The sequence below is a fragment of the Arabidopsis thaliana genome, chromosome 3 (genome assembly GCF_000001735.4).
Source record: "Arabidopsis thaliana chromosome 3, partial sequence".
Classification (NCBI taxonomy): Eukaryota; Viridiplantae; Streptophyta; class Magnoliopsida; order Brassicales; family Brassicaceae; genus Arabidopsis; species Arabidopsis thaliana.
Window position 1 is genome coordinate 536,427 of NC_003074.8, and position 14,422 is coordinate 550,848.

General features: G+C 37.3%; 6 protein-coding genes across 10 annotated transcripts; 3 read left to right on the top strand and 3 right to left on the bottom strand.

The window, feature by feature from the left end:
• Positions 1–73: 73 nt before the first annotated feature.
• Positions 74–1,700, bottom strand: LBD41 (LOB domain-containing protein 41). Its single transcript, NM_111122.5, has 2 exons — positions 1,035–1,700; positions 74–922 (listed from the first exon to the last, which is right to left on the bottom strand). The coding sequence occupies exons 1-2, from the start codon at positions 1,222–1,224 to the stop codon at positions 321–323; spliced, it is 792 nt and encodes a 263-aa protein (NP_566175.1). The 5' UTR covers positions 1,225–1,700; the 3' UTR covers positions 74–320.
• A 1,484-nt stretch (positions 1,701–3,184) lies between these two features.
• Positions 3,185–5,097, bottom strand: AT3G02555 (uncharacterized protein). 2 transcript variants are annotated; one of them, NM_111123.3, is made up of 4 exons: positions 5,009–5,097; positions 4,378–4,555; positions 4,210–4,279; positions 3,185–3,864 (listed from the first exon to the last, which is right to left on the bottom strand). In NM_111123.3, the coding sequence occupies exons 2-4, from the start codon at positions 4,527–4,529 to the stop codon at positions 3,598–3,600; spliced, it is 489 nt and encodes a 162-aa protein (NP_566176.1). In that variant the 5' UTR covers positions 4,530–4,555; positions 5,009–5,097; the 3' UTR covers positions 3,185–3,597. The 2 variants fall into 2 exon arrangements, with proteins under 2 accessions (NP_566176.1, NP_001326447.1); NM_001337416.1 differs by having other exon boundaries at positions 4,648–5,097.
• Positions 5,098–5,281: 184 nt separating this feature from the next.
• On the top strand, positions 5,282–6,959 carry AT3G02560 (Ribosomal protein S7e family protein). Of its 3 annotated transcripts, none has more exons than NM_111124.4 (5): positions 5,282–5,395; positions 5,905–5,989; positions 6,075–6,148; positions 6,230–6,536; positions 6,623–6,959. In NM_111124.4, the coding sequence occupies exons 2-5, from the start codon at positions 5,915–5,917 to the stop codon at positions 6,740–6,742; spliced, it is 576 nt and encodes a 191-aa protein (NP_186905.1). In that variant the 5' UTR covers positions 5,282–5,395; positions 5,905–5,914; the 3' UTR covers positions 6,743–6,959. The 3 variants fall into 3 exon arrangements, with proteins under 3 accessions (NP_186905.1, NP_001319452.1, NP_850504.1); NM_001337417.1 differs by having other exon boundaries at positions 5,373–5,715; NM_180173.2 differs by having other exon boundaries at positions 5,374–5,481.
• Positions 6,920–9,176, bottom strand: MEE31 (Mannose-6-phosphate isomerase, type I). The gene is made up of 5 exons (NM_111125.4): positions 8,714–9,176; positions 8,422–8,589; positions 7,791–8,000; positions 7,432–7,698; positions 6,920–7,351 (listed from the first exon to the last, which is right to left on the bottom strand). The coding sequence occupies exons 1-5, from the start codon at positions 9,050–9,052 to the stop codon at positions 7,037–7,039; spliced, it is 1,299 nt and encodes a 432-aa protein (NP_186906.1). The 5' UTR covers positions 9,053–9,176; the 3' UTR covers positions 6,920–7,036.
• Positions 9,177–10,312: 1,136 nt separating this feature from the next.
• STE1 (sterol 1) lies at positions 10,313–12,420 on the top strand. Its single transcript, NM_111126.4, has 3 exons — positions 10,313–10,847; positions 11,216–11,521; positions 11,876–12,420. The coding sequence occupies exons 1-3, from the start codon at positions 10,622–10,624 to the stop codon at positions 12,187–12,189; spliced, it is 846 nt and encodes a 281-aa protein (NP_186907.1). The 5' UTR covers positions 10,313–10,621; the 3' UTR covers positions 12,190–12,420.
• Positions 12,421–12,748: 328 nt separating this feature from the next.
• Positions 12,749–14,256, top strand: AT3G02590 (Fatty acid hydroxylase superfamily protein). 2 transcript variants are annotated; one of them, NM_111127.2, is made up of 3 exons: positions 12,749–13,142; positions 13,431–13,736; positions 13,823–14,246. In NM_111127.2, the coding sequence occupies exons 1-3, from the start codon at positions 12,914–12,916 to the stop codon at positions 14,125–14,127; spliced, it is 840 nt and encodes a 279-aa protein (NP_186908.1). In that variant the 5' UTR covers positions 12,749–12,913; the 3' UTR covers positions 14,128–14,246. The 2 variants fall into 2 exon arrangements, with proteins under 2 accessions (NP_186908.1, NP_001325854.1); NM_001337418.1 differs by lacking the exon at positions 12,749–13,142 and having other exon boundaries at positions 13,338–13,736; positions 13,823–14,256.
• Positions 14,257–14,422: the final 166 nt, after the last annotated feature.

A 14,422-nucleotide genomic window follows, 5' to 3' on the forward strand; every position in this document is an offset into this window, starting at 1 on the left:
AGGATAGGCCCAAAATATCACTTATTAAATGATAGCAGATAGGCCCATAATATTTAGAAATAAATCAACTTTCTTTTTATAAATTTTTTGCTTTTATTCGTTAAAAAATAGATAATATCTCAGCCAATTCTTGAATTAATCTCTGTAAATAATTTTGTACATATACTCTATTCTTTTGTCACAAATGGAAAGTGAACATTAAAGGGGGAAATAGAGAACTATATATTAAAAAAAAGTTACCGGCTCGACTTGAAGATCATCAGAGCCGAGCCGAATAGAGCTGATGGGGGCAAAACTTCTGAGTATAGCTAAAACGGAGCTTAGAGCATAAGCTCAGTCTTACACGTGCTCTCCTTCTGACACGTGCCAAACACGCCGATCCTTCTCTTCTTAACAGGTACCACATGATACGCACGTGACACCGGTTCGAGCCTTAAAGTTAGGTCAAGCTTTATCTCGCCGGAGCCCTTCACAGCCGGAGGCGAGAATGCCAAAACCTCAGAGACATTGCTCTCGGATTCCTTGCTCTCTCCTTCATGAGCAGCCACTATTTCAGACTGATGACTCAACGACGAATCGTGACTAGCCTCGTCAGACTTTCCCTCCGATTCCGCCTGTATCGCGACGGTGGAGACCCGCTTAGCACGGCGAGTTTTCGCAAGTTTCAAATCGGTTGAGCCAGTAGCCGCGGCGGCAGAGTTATCATCCTTGGAGATATGTCGGATGTCGTAGATCTTAAGAGGCGGACCTTGGCCGATCGTCGCAGCGTCTGTGGCGATCTCTTTGACCGGTTCTCCTTTCATCACAGCCTCCACGGCGTCTTGACAAAGCTGCCAATTCCCCGACCACAACAAACCCACCGAACCATAGATCGGATTCACAATCCTCCCACAAGCTTCGTGCAACAACGATCGGAAAATCCCTGCAAAAATATTTGATCTAATTAGGTTCAAAAAATGACCTAAGACGAAACGGCATCGTTGGAAAGTATAATTCAAAACTGCCATCAAAAGGTTAAAAGAAAAACCACTAACCAGGACGAAGGTGATTGGGACCGGCGTTGATGAGGTTCATGAGTCCAGCACGGCCATAGAACTTGGCGAGAAAGACAGTTGCGTTAGCTTGCGCTTCAGGCGATTTGATCCAAGCCAAACACGGCCTTATACTACAATCCTCACTACACCCTTTCCGAAGAACTCTGCATCCATTACAGCTCATCCGCATCTTTGGTTTCGATTATCTTACAAGTACCAACAACTTTGATCGTACAAAATACAAACAAACGATTTGGAACTCTTTGACTCTGTTGTGAAAGTTATTTCTGAGATTTTGTGGGAGGTGTTAATGAAGATTCACTGATTATATAAGAAAGACGATAGCTTTAAAGGATTGTGTGCGTGTAAGAAGCCCCTGGATTTTTGGGGGAAGCGGAGAGAGATTATAAAACCAAGGGAAGAAGGCAGAAGACAAAGAAAACAAGATAAGAAGAGCTGTTTTTCTCTAAAGACAAGGGTTGTTTTGTCTTTTAATTACAAAATCCTTCCTTTATTTTCCCAGAACCGCCGCTGTTTTTCTTCACCCTGATTCAAGGTTTTGCTTCTTGTGTTTCTTCCCCAAGTTATGTTTTTGTCCCCACTCTATCCAATGCGCGTGTCATACACGTGACATATCAAGTTACCATTTTTTAATTACTAGTGAATAGTCTATAAATTCTGGATTATACAATCTAATTCGTTCTAAAACGATTTAATATGGTTGTTGATTAAAGTATCTGACCAATTCAGAGTATCTATGGAGTAGGATTTTGGTTAAATTGTCTTAAATGTGTTTGAAGAGACTGTGATAAGACACGTGGCCTCCACGCTCGCGAGTAAGAAATTTGGTCGAATCGCCACGTAAGTCATCCAGATGGGATTTGAGTCATTTGAGGAGCATTTGGAAGAACTGGGGCCCACACTTAGCTCCTGGTTTTCTGGAAAAGAATCTGTTTTAACAATACTGCTTTCAACTATGTCCAAAACTATTGACTGGTTTCTGGTTTTATGGTTTCCGGTTTTTGATCTTTTCTTCTTCTCTCCCTGTGGGCGGATCTTTGTGACTCTCTCTGTTAGCCGACGCTTTCGTAAAAAACGTAATCTTAAATCATCTTTTACTTAATAAATTTTATCTTTAATCACCTTTAGATTAATTCTTATTTTCCCCACCTTATAGTTTAATCCAGACAACCAAAACTCAGCTTTGATATTCTTTCTTACGTAATCCACTTAAATTTAACTTTGTACCAGATTACATTACAATATTGTGAGACCCATTTTGTAGCACATTTGATTTGAGTTTAGTGGATTCTGTTATGTATCCTCTTATTATTATAAGGGAAGTACAAATTGAATTTTGTCTAATTTGATCTTAATTTTTATTTCAAATTTGGATTTTGTTCTTTGTTATTCAAAATCATTAAGGGTAATTTGGTCTTAACAATCTTCTAAACTTTATATGATTCGATTAAATCTAAACCGTTCAATAAAATTAATTCCCTTCAATCTAAACCGTTCAACAAAAATAAATAAATAACAAGCAAAAAAAATTTAATCACATTTTAACACATTCTTCTTATCACTAAATAACAACAAAAAAAATCCAAATTATTTTTTAGTTATGTTTGATTAAAAAATTTATATTTATAAGTTTAGGATATCAAATTTACTCAAATATTTAGTATAAAAACCAAATAAACCGATTGCCCGCGGTAAACCGTGAGTTAAATCCTTGTTTTCTATTAAAAAAACATGTACATTTAACAACAAACCACGTAGCAAAAAGACAAAAATGTAGCGTTTCATACATCAATTCATATTCATGTCTTTGGTTCAAAATTTAATGAGTTGTAAAAAATAATTAACTAGTATTTCCGATTGGTATTATGATTCTACTGCAATTCATATCCATGGGTTTGGTTCAAAATTTACTAAGTTCTAAACGACATTAACTAGTCAAATACTATTTCCATTCATTTAATGCGTCCATGAGATTAGTGTTCTTGTTCACGACAATATTGAAGGAATCTTCGTTCGTTGAATAGACCGTACGTAATTCGTAAGTGTCAAGTTACGTAGTCAACGCTGATGGCTCCGTTTCATTCGCATTATTTTCCGTTTCGTTTCTCTTGTCCATTCCAGAGAGACAAGACAATTAGAATCTCTAAAGACGGAAGCTTGTTCGAATAATACAAAGCATTTTGAATTTATCAAGATTACAATTTACAAAGACTTGAGAATCTCCAAAAAAGAAGAATGGTTATTATACACAGAAAAGAGAACAACACTCCCAAATTGGTTTAATATGTTACAACGAGACTTCAGAAATAAGAAGTTAACACATAAAGTCTCGACCTTACCTCTTAATTACGGTAGATACATATATATACACAACATTGAACCTCATCATAATCACAGAAAACTGCGGTAAAAGCTTGAGCGATCGTTAATCTTCCTTTTCCTCTTCTTCTGCAAAACTATATATACTTCTTCAAAAAATGGAGTCTTTGAGTCTGGATTTTATGTACACTTTGTGAATCCTCTTTGTTCCTTCTTCTTCTTTCTAGGCCATGGCAGGGATACTTGAGTTTGGGCGGTCCCTGTTCAAGCAATCAAACCCTTCTACTCTAACAGTTGCTGGTTTCACCCCAAACTTCATTCTACCACAACCACTTTTAACACGAGATGCAGATGGGAGAAGAGGGGAGAGTGAGGGTGAGACAGTGTTGAGTTTCTCATCTCCAAAGCGTGCATCTTGAGCTAACGGGTTTGCTGCTCGGCTAGGGGGAGACCCAAGGAAAAATGGGGGTGATCTAGATGATACTGATTCCTAGAGAAAGAAGAAGACAAGAAATAGATCTCAATACACAAAATGTGGACAGTAGCTTTACAGTTTCAACAAAAGATCAATCTTTATATGCTACTATATAGCTAAGAATTGATTCAATGTGCAAACCAACTTATAGAAAGCAGAACAAGAATCATATATGGAGAATTGCTTTGGAAGTCACAAAGATAGGTAAACCACTTGAAGCAACTATGTAACTTAGCTTTGATTTCTATACAGGGAACTCCAATTTCAACGAATATGTTCAAACAAAGGAAGACAAGTGAAATGCAATAGAAATTGCTTCAATGCAACATTTTTGAAACAGAGTGAAAAGAAAAGACAAACCTTTCTACGAAATATGTCCAAAAGATCTTCCCCGGCTTTAGAATCACATACATCATCAGCTCCTGAAAGACTGTCAATCCCCAAAACAAAGCAAATCAAGACTTTGTTAAACAAAAACAACAATATGATGTTTTGTGGACAAAGATAATAAAGGAAGAAACTTTATACCTAAAATGTAATCTAAAGGGACGAATAACGTTGTTTGCACGACGGGGCTTAGGGCAAACAACAGAGTCCACTGGATGAGAATAGATAGGAACAAATCCTCTCGATTCTTCACGAGACAAGAATGCATTCTGCTGAAGGCTACAATGATTCATCTTTTATCCACAGAAGAACACCTAATCTGTGCATCAAGTGAAAAAATTAGGTTTTAAAAGAAAAAAGAAGTGAAAGATGTGTAATTTAAGACCCCAATGGATAAGAAATCGGATTTACTTGGTAAAATCTGAACAAATTTGCCCTAAATTCGTCCAGAGTCCCGTTGAATTTGAGAGAATTGACAAAAACTCGTTTGGTGATCATATCGAAATTCAAAGAGAGAGATGGATATAAAAAGGGTGTTTAGAAGCAGAAATGCCAACTAATACATTGACTAAAAGAAACCAATTTCACAGAAATAGATATCAAAGAATACACAAAGTATTGACGATACTAAAAACAGAAATTTTTCACAAGACTAAAGAAGATGAAACAAGATAAAAAAAATTATAAACCTTAGATCTGTAACAAACTGTTTACAAGGTAGATAAATTCCGCCATTAACGGACCTTAAAGAAAGAGGGAGAGAGAAACAAACCTGATTGTTCAAGACGAAACAGCGGCGATAAGGGTGAGGGAAAGAGAAGAAGAAACAGAGCGGCTATGTAATGAATGCACTTTATAAAAATGTGAAGTAAGGTCGGTTTTTGTGTACTAAAAACGATATCGTTTTATGAGATGATAATTATCGCCTATATTCTATGGAGTTATTTAATGGGCTAGTCCCAGGAAGAGTATACATTGGGCCCATTGGTTTTAACGGCCCATTTTAAGTATGATTAGATCTAGACCGTCCAAAATAGGGATCTCAAAAAACCCTAAATATTTAAAGCTTTCCTTCACCAGCATTGTATTGCCTCCCTGGAACACCGAAGCTCTGGATTAACCTATTTTCACCTTCTAAGGTTCTTCGTCGTTCTTATTGGTACGCTTCAAAAGCCTTCCTTTCTCTGTAGCTTTAGTTAAAATCCAAGAAATGGGTGTTTTTGTTGGAGGCTAATCGACGTTTTTGTAATTGCTCTCTCTCTCAGTTTTTTTGGAGAAATATATTAGCTTTAGTGAGAGGTGTAGTTCAGGGATTACAATTAGTTTGATCTGCTTAATTTTGTGATCATTGGACTAATAAAAAACTTCCTGTAGGGTTTATAAGCTCTCTTGCTTTGATGCACTTATTAATGTGGTTAATGTCTCTTATTTGGAAAATTAGATGGTTGAGTTGCATATAGCTCGCATAATTTAGCTGAGGTAACTGAGTATTTCGGTTTTGTGAACTTAATTATCAGTAAATTGGGAATTTCAGTGAATGCCAGACCTAATTTCTGGGAAATTGATCAAATTTGTGGATTTAGTTACAAGTTGAAATACCGTTTGCTATGTCACAATCTAAAAAATGATAGGCTAATTTTTGTGTCTTTTATCTTGTTACTGTTGTAGATCTGTGAAGATGTATTCGGGTCAGAACAAGATCCACAAGGATAAGGGTGTTGCACCAACAGAGTTTGAAGAGCAAGTTACTCAGGTTATTGTCGTTGCTGTCTATGAGTGTTTCTTTTTGTTTTATTGGTTGCTTATCGATTAGAATGTTGTTTTCTTCTTATTTACAGGCTTTGTTTGACTTGGAGAACACCAACCAGGAGTTGAAAAGCGAGTTGAAAGATCTCTACATTAACCAAGCTGTGTATGTACTTTGTTTTCTCGCTTGGAAGGATTTTCATTATGGTTCCCTTACTGAACTATCTCCTTTTTCTATTCTGTGTAGTCAGATGGATATTTCTGGCAACCGCAAAGCTGTTGTGATCTACGTTCCATTCAGGCTGAGGAAAGCTTTCCGCAAGATTCATCTTCGTCTGGTCAGAGAGCTTGAGAAGAAGTTCAGTGGAAAAGATGTGATCTTTGTTGCTACCAGAAGAATCATGCGCCCACCAAAGAAAGGCTCAGCTGTTCAGAGACCACGCAACAGAACTCTTACTTCTGTCCATGAAGCCATGCTCGAGGATGTCGCTTACCCTGCTGAGATTGTAGGAAAGAGAACCAGATACCGTCTTGATGGCACCAAGATCATGAAGGTAAAAACGTTTACAAATTCATTAATCTTTGCCCCGTGCTTAAAACTGTTTTATAACATGTCTCATTCCTTTTTAACTTTGGGCAGGTATTTTTGGATAGTAAGCTAAAGAACGACACTGAGTACAAGCTGGAGACAATGGTGGGTGTGTACAGGAAACTTACAGGGAAAGATGTAGTTTTCGAGTACCCAGTCATAGAAGCTTGAAGAGATGAATGTTTGTTTCATTCTTTTTTGTCGGATAGAGAGCTTTTGATTCTGTTTGGGAGTAAAACTCTTTGCAAAGATTTTGTTATTTCAGCATTTCGCAATCTCTTCTTCAAAGTTCGATTTATCGATACAATTCTTTTTTCCTACTAGCATTCATAGTTTCAAAAACAAAAGTTTCAAATAATTCCAGGTTAAATTTATAATTTTTGAGCACAAAAGTGGTTTGACACTTGCATTAAAAAATCGTACAATAACTGAAAAAGCAAACATTTGTGTACTGTGTAGTTTTGACTATAGAGGAAACAAAAACCTACTGTTGATTCCTGCTCTGTACAACTTCAAGTCAGATGAAGACCTCAAGTGAATCTCGGTATCTGCAGGAACAAATAAAACATCTCCCATTGAAATCCCATCGGCTGATGCTTCTGTAGACATTCTTCCTTCACCTTGGAGTACAAGCAGAAGAGAAGGGCCTGGAACAGAGGGAAACACCGTCGAGGCTCCACTGGGAAGATCACACAGATCAACTTCAAACTCTTCGAAAGGCGGCAGGTATCTTGTTATGTATGGTCGAATCCTTGTTCCCTTCAGGATTTCCGGATATCCCTGAAAGTCAGAAATAAGACCTTAGTAACCAATCTTTTGTAAGTCTTGGAGTACACTTTGAGTTTGGTTTAGATCTTTACCAGTTTATAAGAGAGCATTGAACAAAGTGTTTGAATATCCAGAGGCTTGGAAGTGAGGCCAGCTCGTACTACATTGTCTGAAGTCGCCATGACCTCAAGGCACTCACCGAATAAGTATGCGTGGGGCTCGTTTGCACCAAGATACAAGGCTTCGCCAGGATTGAGCTTCACATAGTTGAAGAAGAATGCAGATATCACTCCAATATCATTTGGATATTGCTTCTCTAGCTTCAAAACCAGCCGTTCCTTGTCTGTCAATTGGCGTTCCTGTGTATATTGAGAAGGTTTCAGCAGTGCCATTCACAAGGCAATTTAGAGAAGGAATCATCTGAAAAAACAATCGAAATTAGATGACTGACCTGACTCTCCATATGCAGTCGGCGTTTTAATTTGGATACAATTTTCTTTGTTGTATCGGCGTCAGCAGACATTAGCAGGGTGAAGATTGTTCGGACAACAGATTTCACTTTTTCCTCATCATGTTCAGTGATACAGAAAACTTGGTTTGCTTCTTCACTCCCAACAAGTTCTTCAATCTCCGGAATAGCTCGAATGACACTCTTAAGCTCCTGTAACATTATTACAAGAAGAAACATAAATCCTTCAATTCTGAAATATAAGCTAACAATCCTAAAAGTTTGGAAACTGAATAACATACATAAGAGACTTCATAGAGCTATTCTCCAAAACCAAATTGTTTCTAAAGTTTTGGTAATATATCCAGAGAAAAAACGAGGAAAGAGCGAGTCATGTGCAACAACACCATGAACCAACATAAATACTTGTTCAGCGAATCCAATCTCAAACCTTAGGCTCAAACTTATAGCAATAGAGAAGGAGACACTGCAGTCATTTACTACTCATGGAATTTGGACTACTTGTCAAAATTGGGAAGCTAGGTGGGCCATTGCATAGGTTCATCTCTTATGTTAAAAAAACAAAAAAAAGTAAGATATGATAAAGTATAGTGATAAGATAGCAATGTGATACCTGAAGAGGTATAAAGCCACAGAGAGCCTCGAATTGAGTATAGGCCAAAGCCATCTCTGGTTTGTGATTGTCGTCTTTATAAAGATTAGGATGAGCTTTGTGCATTTTCTTTGCTAATTTCTTATCTGGATGTGCTTGAATCGACAACGGCCTTGCCACCGACAACACCTACCAAATATTTTACAAAATTTAATCACATTTCTGCAACACACAACATAAAAGTACATATTCAACTCCAAATCAGACGAAATGATCAAAATCAATTCATTGAACTATGTATAGATGTTTGTACCTTGAACAGAAAGGGGAGATCGCAACCCCATTTCTCCAAAACCCTATTTCCAAGAGATTTAGGGTTTTCGGTGATCCAGGATCTAAGGGTCACGCCATTGGATCCATCAGCATCCTCCAAGTAACTCGGACCAGACTCGTGAGTCCCCATCCATAGCTCGGCGTAAGGTCGTGTAGGATCGATCTCGTAATCTGAATTCGCCGCATAAACCCTGTAAACGAGTGAATCCGATCCAATTTTGCCCCAATCGTAATCCTTAACAGAGCATCTCAATCGGCGAAGCCGTCGTCGATCCGCTTCACAACCGCCATTAGCCTTTACGACAGTAGCGATCTCCATTACACCAAAAAACTCACGATTACGAATCTAAATCCGTTTCTCGGAGGTAAAAACAAAATATCTCAAGCATAAGCTAAGCGCCCATGTCAATGGAAGACTCAAAGCTTTTCTCTTTACCCCCGAATCGTGGATTTTTTTATGTTTTATAAACAGAGGAAGGTATGATTGTAAAATCAAAAGTATGGGGGTCAAAAGTTGGAATAAAATATAAATGTAGGGTTGCGATGTTTAACTTAAGAAAGTGCAAAAGTGACAGATGTTCAAAGAAATCACGTGTTTTGCCGACGGTATTAACGTCCGTCCGTTGGTTGTGGGCCGTTTGCTAGCTGTCCACGTGGACTCTAATGATGACTCACTCTCACGTCTTTAAATTATTTTGTACTAGTGTAAACTAAACCGACAAAATGTACCAATATAAAATGTTCTAAACGTTCTCATTTTATTACGATAATTCCAAATTCACTCTTTTATCAATAAATATATCTAATGTAAGAAATGATAAACTATAATTTAAAAACATGAAAAATCTATTCAGACCAATAAATCTTCATTTTTGTAGTGTTGTAAACGTCATACATCCGACATCAAACAGTAACTAAATAACAGAATTGGAATTTTCAAATTGTTTAATATTTATTTAAAAAAATCTGTTTGAATTACGGATAAAATAATTGAAATATTGAATATTTCTTAATAAGTTTTATAATCTTAATTGGCTATTTTAAAATATTTGGTTTGGGTTTTACATTTTGGGCCAAATGTTATTAGCCCATTAAAATAAAAAGGGTCCAACGCCGTTTGTTTTGTTCTGACGGCGCGTGACTGTCGTCCCATTCCACGTGCGGGCACGTCATCTTATATACTACCAAGTACAACTGTACAAGGACCAAACAACCAGCATCTTTTGTCTCCCGTCGGAATCTAAATCAACTCCTACTTCTTTCTCTCTTTCTTTTTGCAACTCCCCCTTAACTTTTAGATTTTTACAAATTTCAACCCTATAAAAAAATTATGACACACCCTTACCCATATGAATCACACTTACTCATAGGCACATGATATTCTCTTTGTCATACTCTCCACTAAATCTCAAAATTTTGAGATTTGTTGTTATAGACAATTCATGTATTCTATTGTTTAACTTATTTCAGTTCAACCAAAATTTTCATTAATTCGAATATTAAAAAAAAAAAACTAGTAACAGGCCATTCCAAAGAGTCTGTTATCAAAATGTGTTTTGGTACTATTATGTTGAATATTTCCCACCTTTCATTTTCATTCATAAACTTGGTGACGTGGATTTATTTTGATATACAAGTAAAAGGTTCAATTTGTAAATATAACAAAATATTGGGAGCTATTTCGATAAAACCAAAACAATGGGCCAAGAATTAAAAATTTACCATGAACATGAGAGAGTGAGAGAAGAAGATCGATCAATCAATCATCAAACTCTCTGTGTGCCACATGCATTACTACTGTTGACTTGTTCAATAAAGGTAAAGTAAGATCAATCCGGCGAATCTTCTTTCGTTTTCCGGCACCGATCTCGGTGGATCTCCGATTCACATGGCGGCGGATAATGCTTATCTGATGCAGTTTGTTGACGAAACCTCTTTTTACAACCGAATCGTTCTGAGTCATCTTTTGCCGGCGAATCTATGGGAACCCTTACCTCATTTTCTCCAGACATGGCTCCGAAATTACCTCGCCGGAACCCTACTATACTTCATCTCCGGTTTCCTCTGGTGCTTCTACATCTATTACCTTAAAATCAACGTTTACCTTCCCAAAGGTCTCGACTTTCACTTTTGTATTCACTATTGCTTAATCGCTTTCTATGTTATCGATTTTTCAATTTAAAGGAAGAGGGTTTCTTCGTGTACTGTACAGTAATTTGGATTTGATGTGGATAGTTCATGTTTGCATTTATTGATTATTTGTGCATATTCTCCATCTAAGGGATTGAACAGTTAGTGGCTTATATAAGTTTTTGTGCAACCAATGAGAAGTCGTACATCTTTGAAGTTGAATTTTCTACTTGCCATTTAAGTCCACTTAAATTGTTTGTTGAAGTGATTGTCTACTTTCAGACACATTCTTTTTCTGCTTCTCTGAGACTCTGTCTTAGTTTGAAATCTTTTTTGGTCTGTTTTGCTTCAGATGCAATTCCTACAATAAAGGCTATGCGTTTGCAAATGTTTGTGGCAATGAAGGCTATGCCATGGTACACTCTTCTTCCAACTGTCTCCGAGAGTATGATTGAACGTGGTTGGACCAAATGTTTTGCTAGCATAGGCGAATTCGGCTGGATTCTGTATTTTGTTTACATCGCCATCTATCTTGTTTTCGTTGAGTTTGGTATTTATTGGATGCACAGAGAGCTTCATGACATTAAGCCTCTCTATAAGTATCTCCATGCCACCCATCATATCTACAACAAGCAGAATACACTCTCTCCATTTGCCGGTAAGTGTTTTCAGTTTGTTCTTCTTTAGTTCTTGTAAAAGATTGGTAGCATTTAGTTTCTTACCAGAAAAGACTTTGTCAGCAGCTGCTTGTACTCCAAATCACATTTTGCATTCCTTATCCATAAAGTAACCAGAAAGGCTAGAATTATATAAATGTCAGCTGCATTACTTCACATATGTCAGAGAGACTTCTGACTTAACCAGAGTTTAGATCTTTGTGTTTCTCTTCTGGTCTCGGACTGATTGGAAATGACGAGAAGTTCTTTTATCTACTTCCCTGGAGTGTATCTTGGTTAATCCAAGGATGTGACATCTAATATTACTTGTAACTTCCTTACGTTTTTGTTTACAGGGCTTGCATTTCACCCAGTAGACGGGATACTTCAGGCTGTACCGCATGTGATAGCGCTGTTTATAGTGCCAATTCATTTCACAACTCATATAGGTCTTTTGTTCATGGAAGCGATATGGACGGCGAACATCCATGACTGCATCCATGGCAACATCTGGCCAGTAATGGGTGCAGGATACCATACGATACACCACACGACATACAAGCATAACTATGGTCATTATACCATATGGATGGATTGGATGTTTGGCTCTCTTAGGGATCCTCTCTTAGAAGAAGATGACAACAAAGACAGCTTCAAGAAAGCAGAGTGAGAATGCCCACTTGGGTTTTGTTCTTCTGTTTTGTCTTGTGTTGTTGTTGTTCAAAGTTTCAGCCTTTCTTGTTCTTTTTCTTCTTCTTCTTATTCATGTGTCTCTCTCAACCTTTCCAATTATATTGTTACAAACATTTGCTGTCTAGTTTAAAACATGTAAATGTTTGATGATCTTTGCAAGACTCCATTTTTGTTTAAGGTAAACCTTGAATCTCATAGATTGTCGATTGTTGGTATTTCCATTTTCAGGTACGGTTCTGTAGACTGTAGTCTTGCTGACCAGTCCGGCTTAACCACCCAAATTTCAAAGATCTACAACAATCAAAATGCTGGCTGGCCCAATATATAGATGGGCCAGTTAATCCGTCTAGCTTTACTCTTTAGACCTACCTTAGACAGTTAGACACCTGCTAATTAATGAGTTTCCTTTTTCTTGTTCAGCAAGTTACCTGTGTTACTTGAGAGTTGAGTTAATGGTAGTAAACGCAATTTAACCCTTATAAGTTTAATCGTATTCAACGAATGACCCAGAGACTTTAAATAAATCCATCGTAACCCTCCACTTCAAAATTCTTTTTAAAAAGTAGCAAATCATTTAAATATTGTAAGTTTGCTTCATTCGAAATTGTAGCTACAGATCTCAAAGCTCCTCCTGTTGGCCATATCTCTCTCTAACAAACGCATAGTAACACTTGACCACAGTTTGACTTCTCGGCGGTTTCATGGCGGCGACTATGGCAGATTATAATGATCAGATCGTCAATGAGACCTCTTTTTACAACCGAATGGTTCTGAGTCACCTTTTGCCGGTGAATCTATGGGAACCTTTACCACATTTCCTCCAGACATGGCTCCGGAACTACCTCGCCGGAAACATACTCTACTTCATCTCCGGCTTCCTCTGGTGCTTCTACATCTATTACCTTAAACTCAACGTTTACGTCCCCAAAGGTTACTTTTTTCAATTTCGATGTTCTGTTTTGAAACCTTTCTTTTGTTGATTCCTTCGATTGTATCGCCTGATAGATTGTGTTATACGTTAACCTTTTTTCTTACTGTTACTTTCAGTTCTTGTCTTCTACTTCTCATTTAATTAGTTTTAAAGTTTAATATTTTTGGCTAATCCACATTTTTTAAGTTGAATCTTCCATGAAATTTGAGCTCAAAATATACCATGAAATTGAAATTTGTGGTTCTTAGTTCTATTTCTTGCTTGGTTTCTTCTATTTTTGTGGTTAGAATCCATTCCTACGAGAAAGGCAATGCTTTTGCAAATATACGTGGCAATGAAGGCTATGCCTTGGTACACTCTTCTTCCAGCTGTCTCTGAGTATATGATCGAGCATGGTTGGACCAAATGTTACTCTACACTTGACCATTTCAACTGGTTCCTCTGTTTCCTCTACATAGCTCTCTATCTTGTTTTAGTTGAGTTTATGATTTATTGGGTTCACAAAGAGCTTCATGACATTAAATTTCTCTATAAGCATCTCCATGCTACCCATCATATGTACAACAAGCAAAACACACTCTCTCCATTTGCCGGTATGTCAAAGCTATATGTTCTCAATCTAAATTCAAGAGCTTGTATCAATGGTGACTTCTTTACTTGATGTTTTTCGGGTTTTCAGGGCTCGCATTCCATCCGCTGGACGGGATACTTCAGGCTATACCGCACGTGATAGCGCTGTTTATAGTGCCGATTCATCTCATAACACATCTGAGTCTTTTGTTTTTGGAAGGGATATGGACAGCAAGCATCCATGATTGCATACATGGTAACATCTGGCCTATAATGGGTGCAGGATACCATACCATACACCATACAACATACAAGCATAACTATGGTCATTATACCATATGGATGGACTGGATGTTTGGCTCTCTTATGGTTCCTTTAGCAGAAAAAGACAGTTTCAAGGAGAAAGAAAAGTGAGAATGTTCAATGCTCACATGTATTCTTCATATGTTGCTCTTCTCGTGACTCTTATTAAAACCTTTCTAATCACTTTGTTGGAATTAAAAACATGACTGCATAATTTGATGCAAAGTTTCAGACTTTTATTGCTAAAAATCTCTGATGATTATTAACCTCAATTATATAATTGCTGGATGAAGAGTTTCAAATTTGGACTAAATCTGAAGGGTTTAATAGGTCAGTTGCGGTGTCAGTTTTACCACAGACCACAGTAATCTTTGAATCTTCCAAACTTGTAAAATAAATAATTATA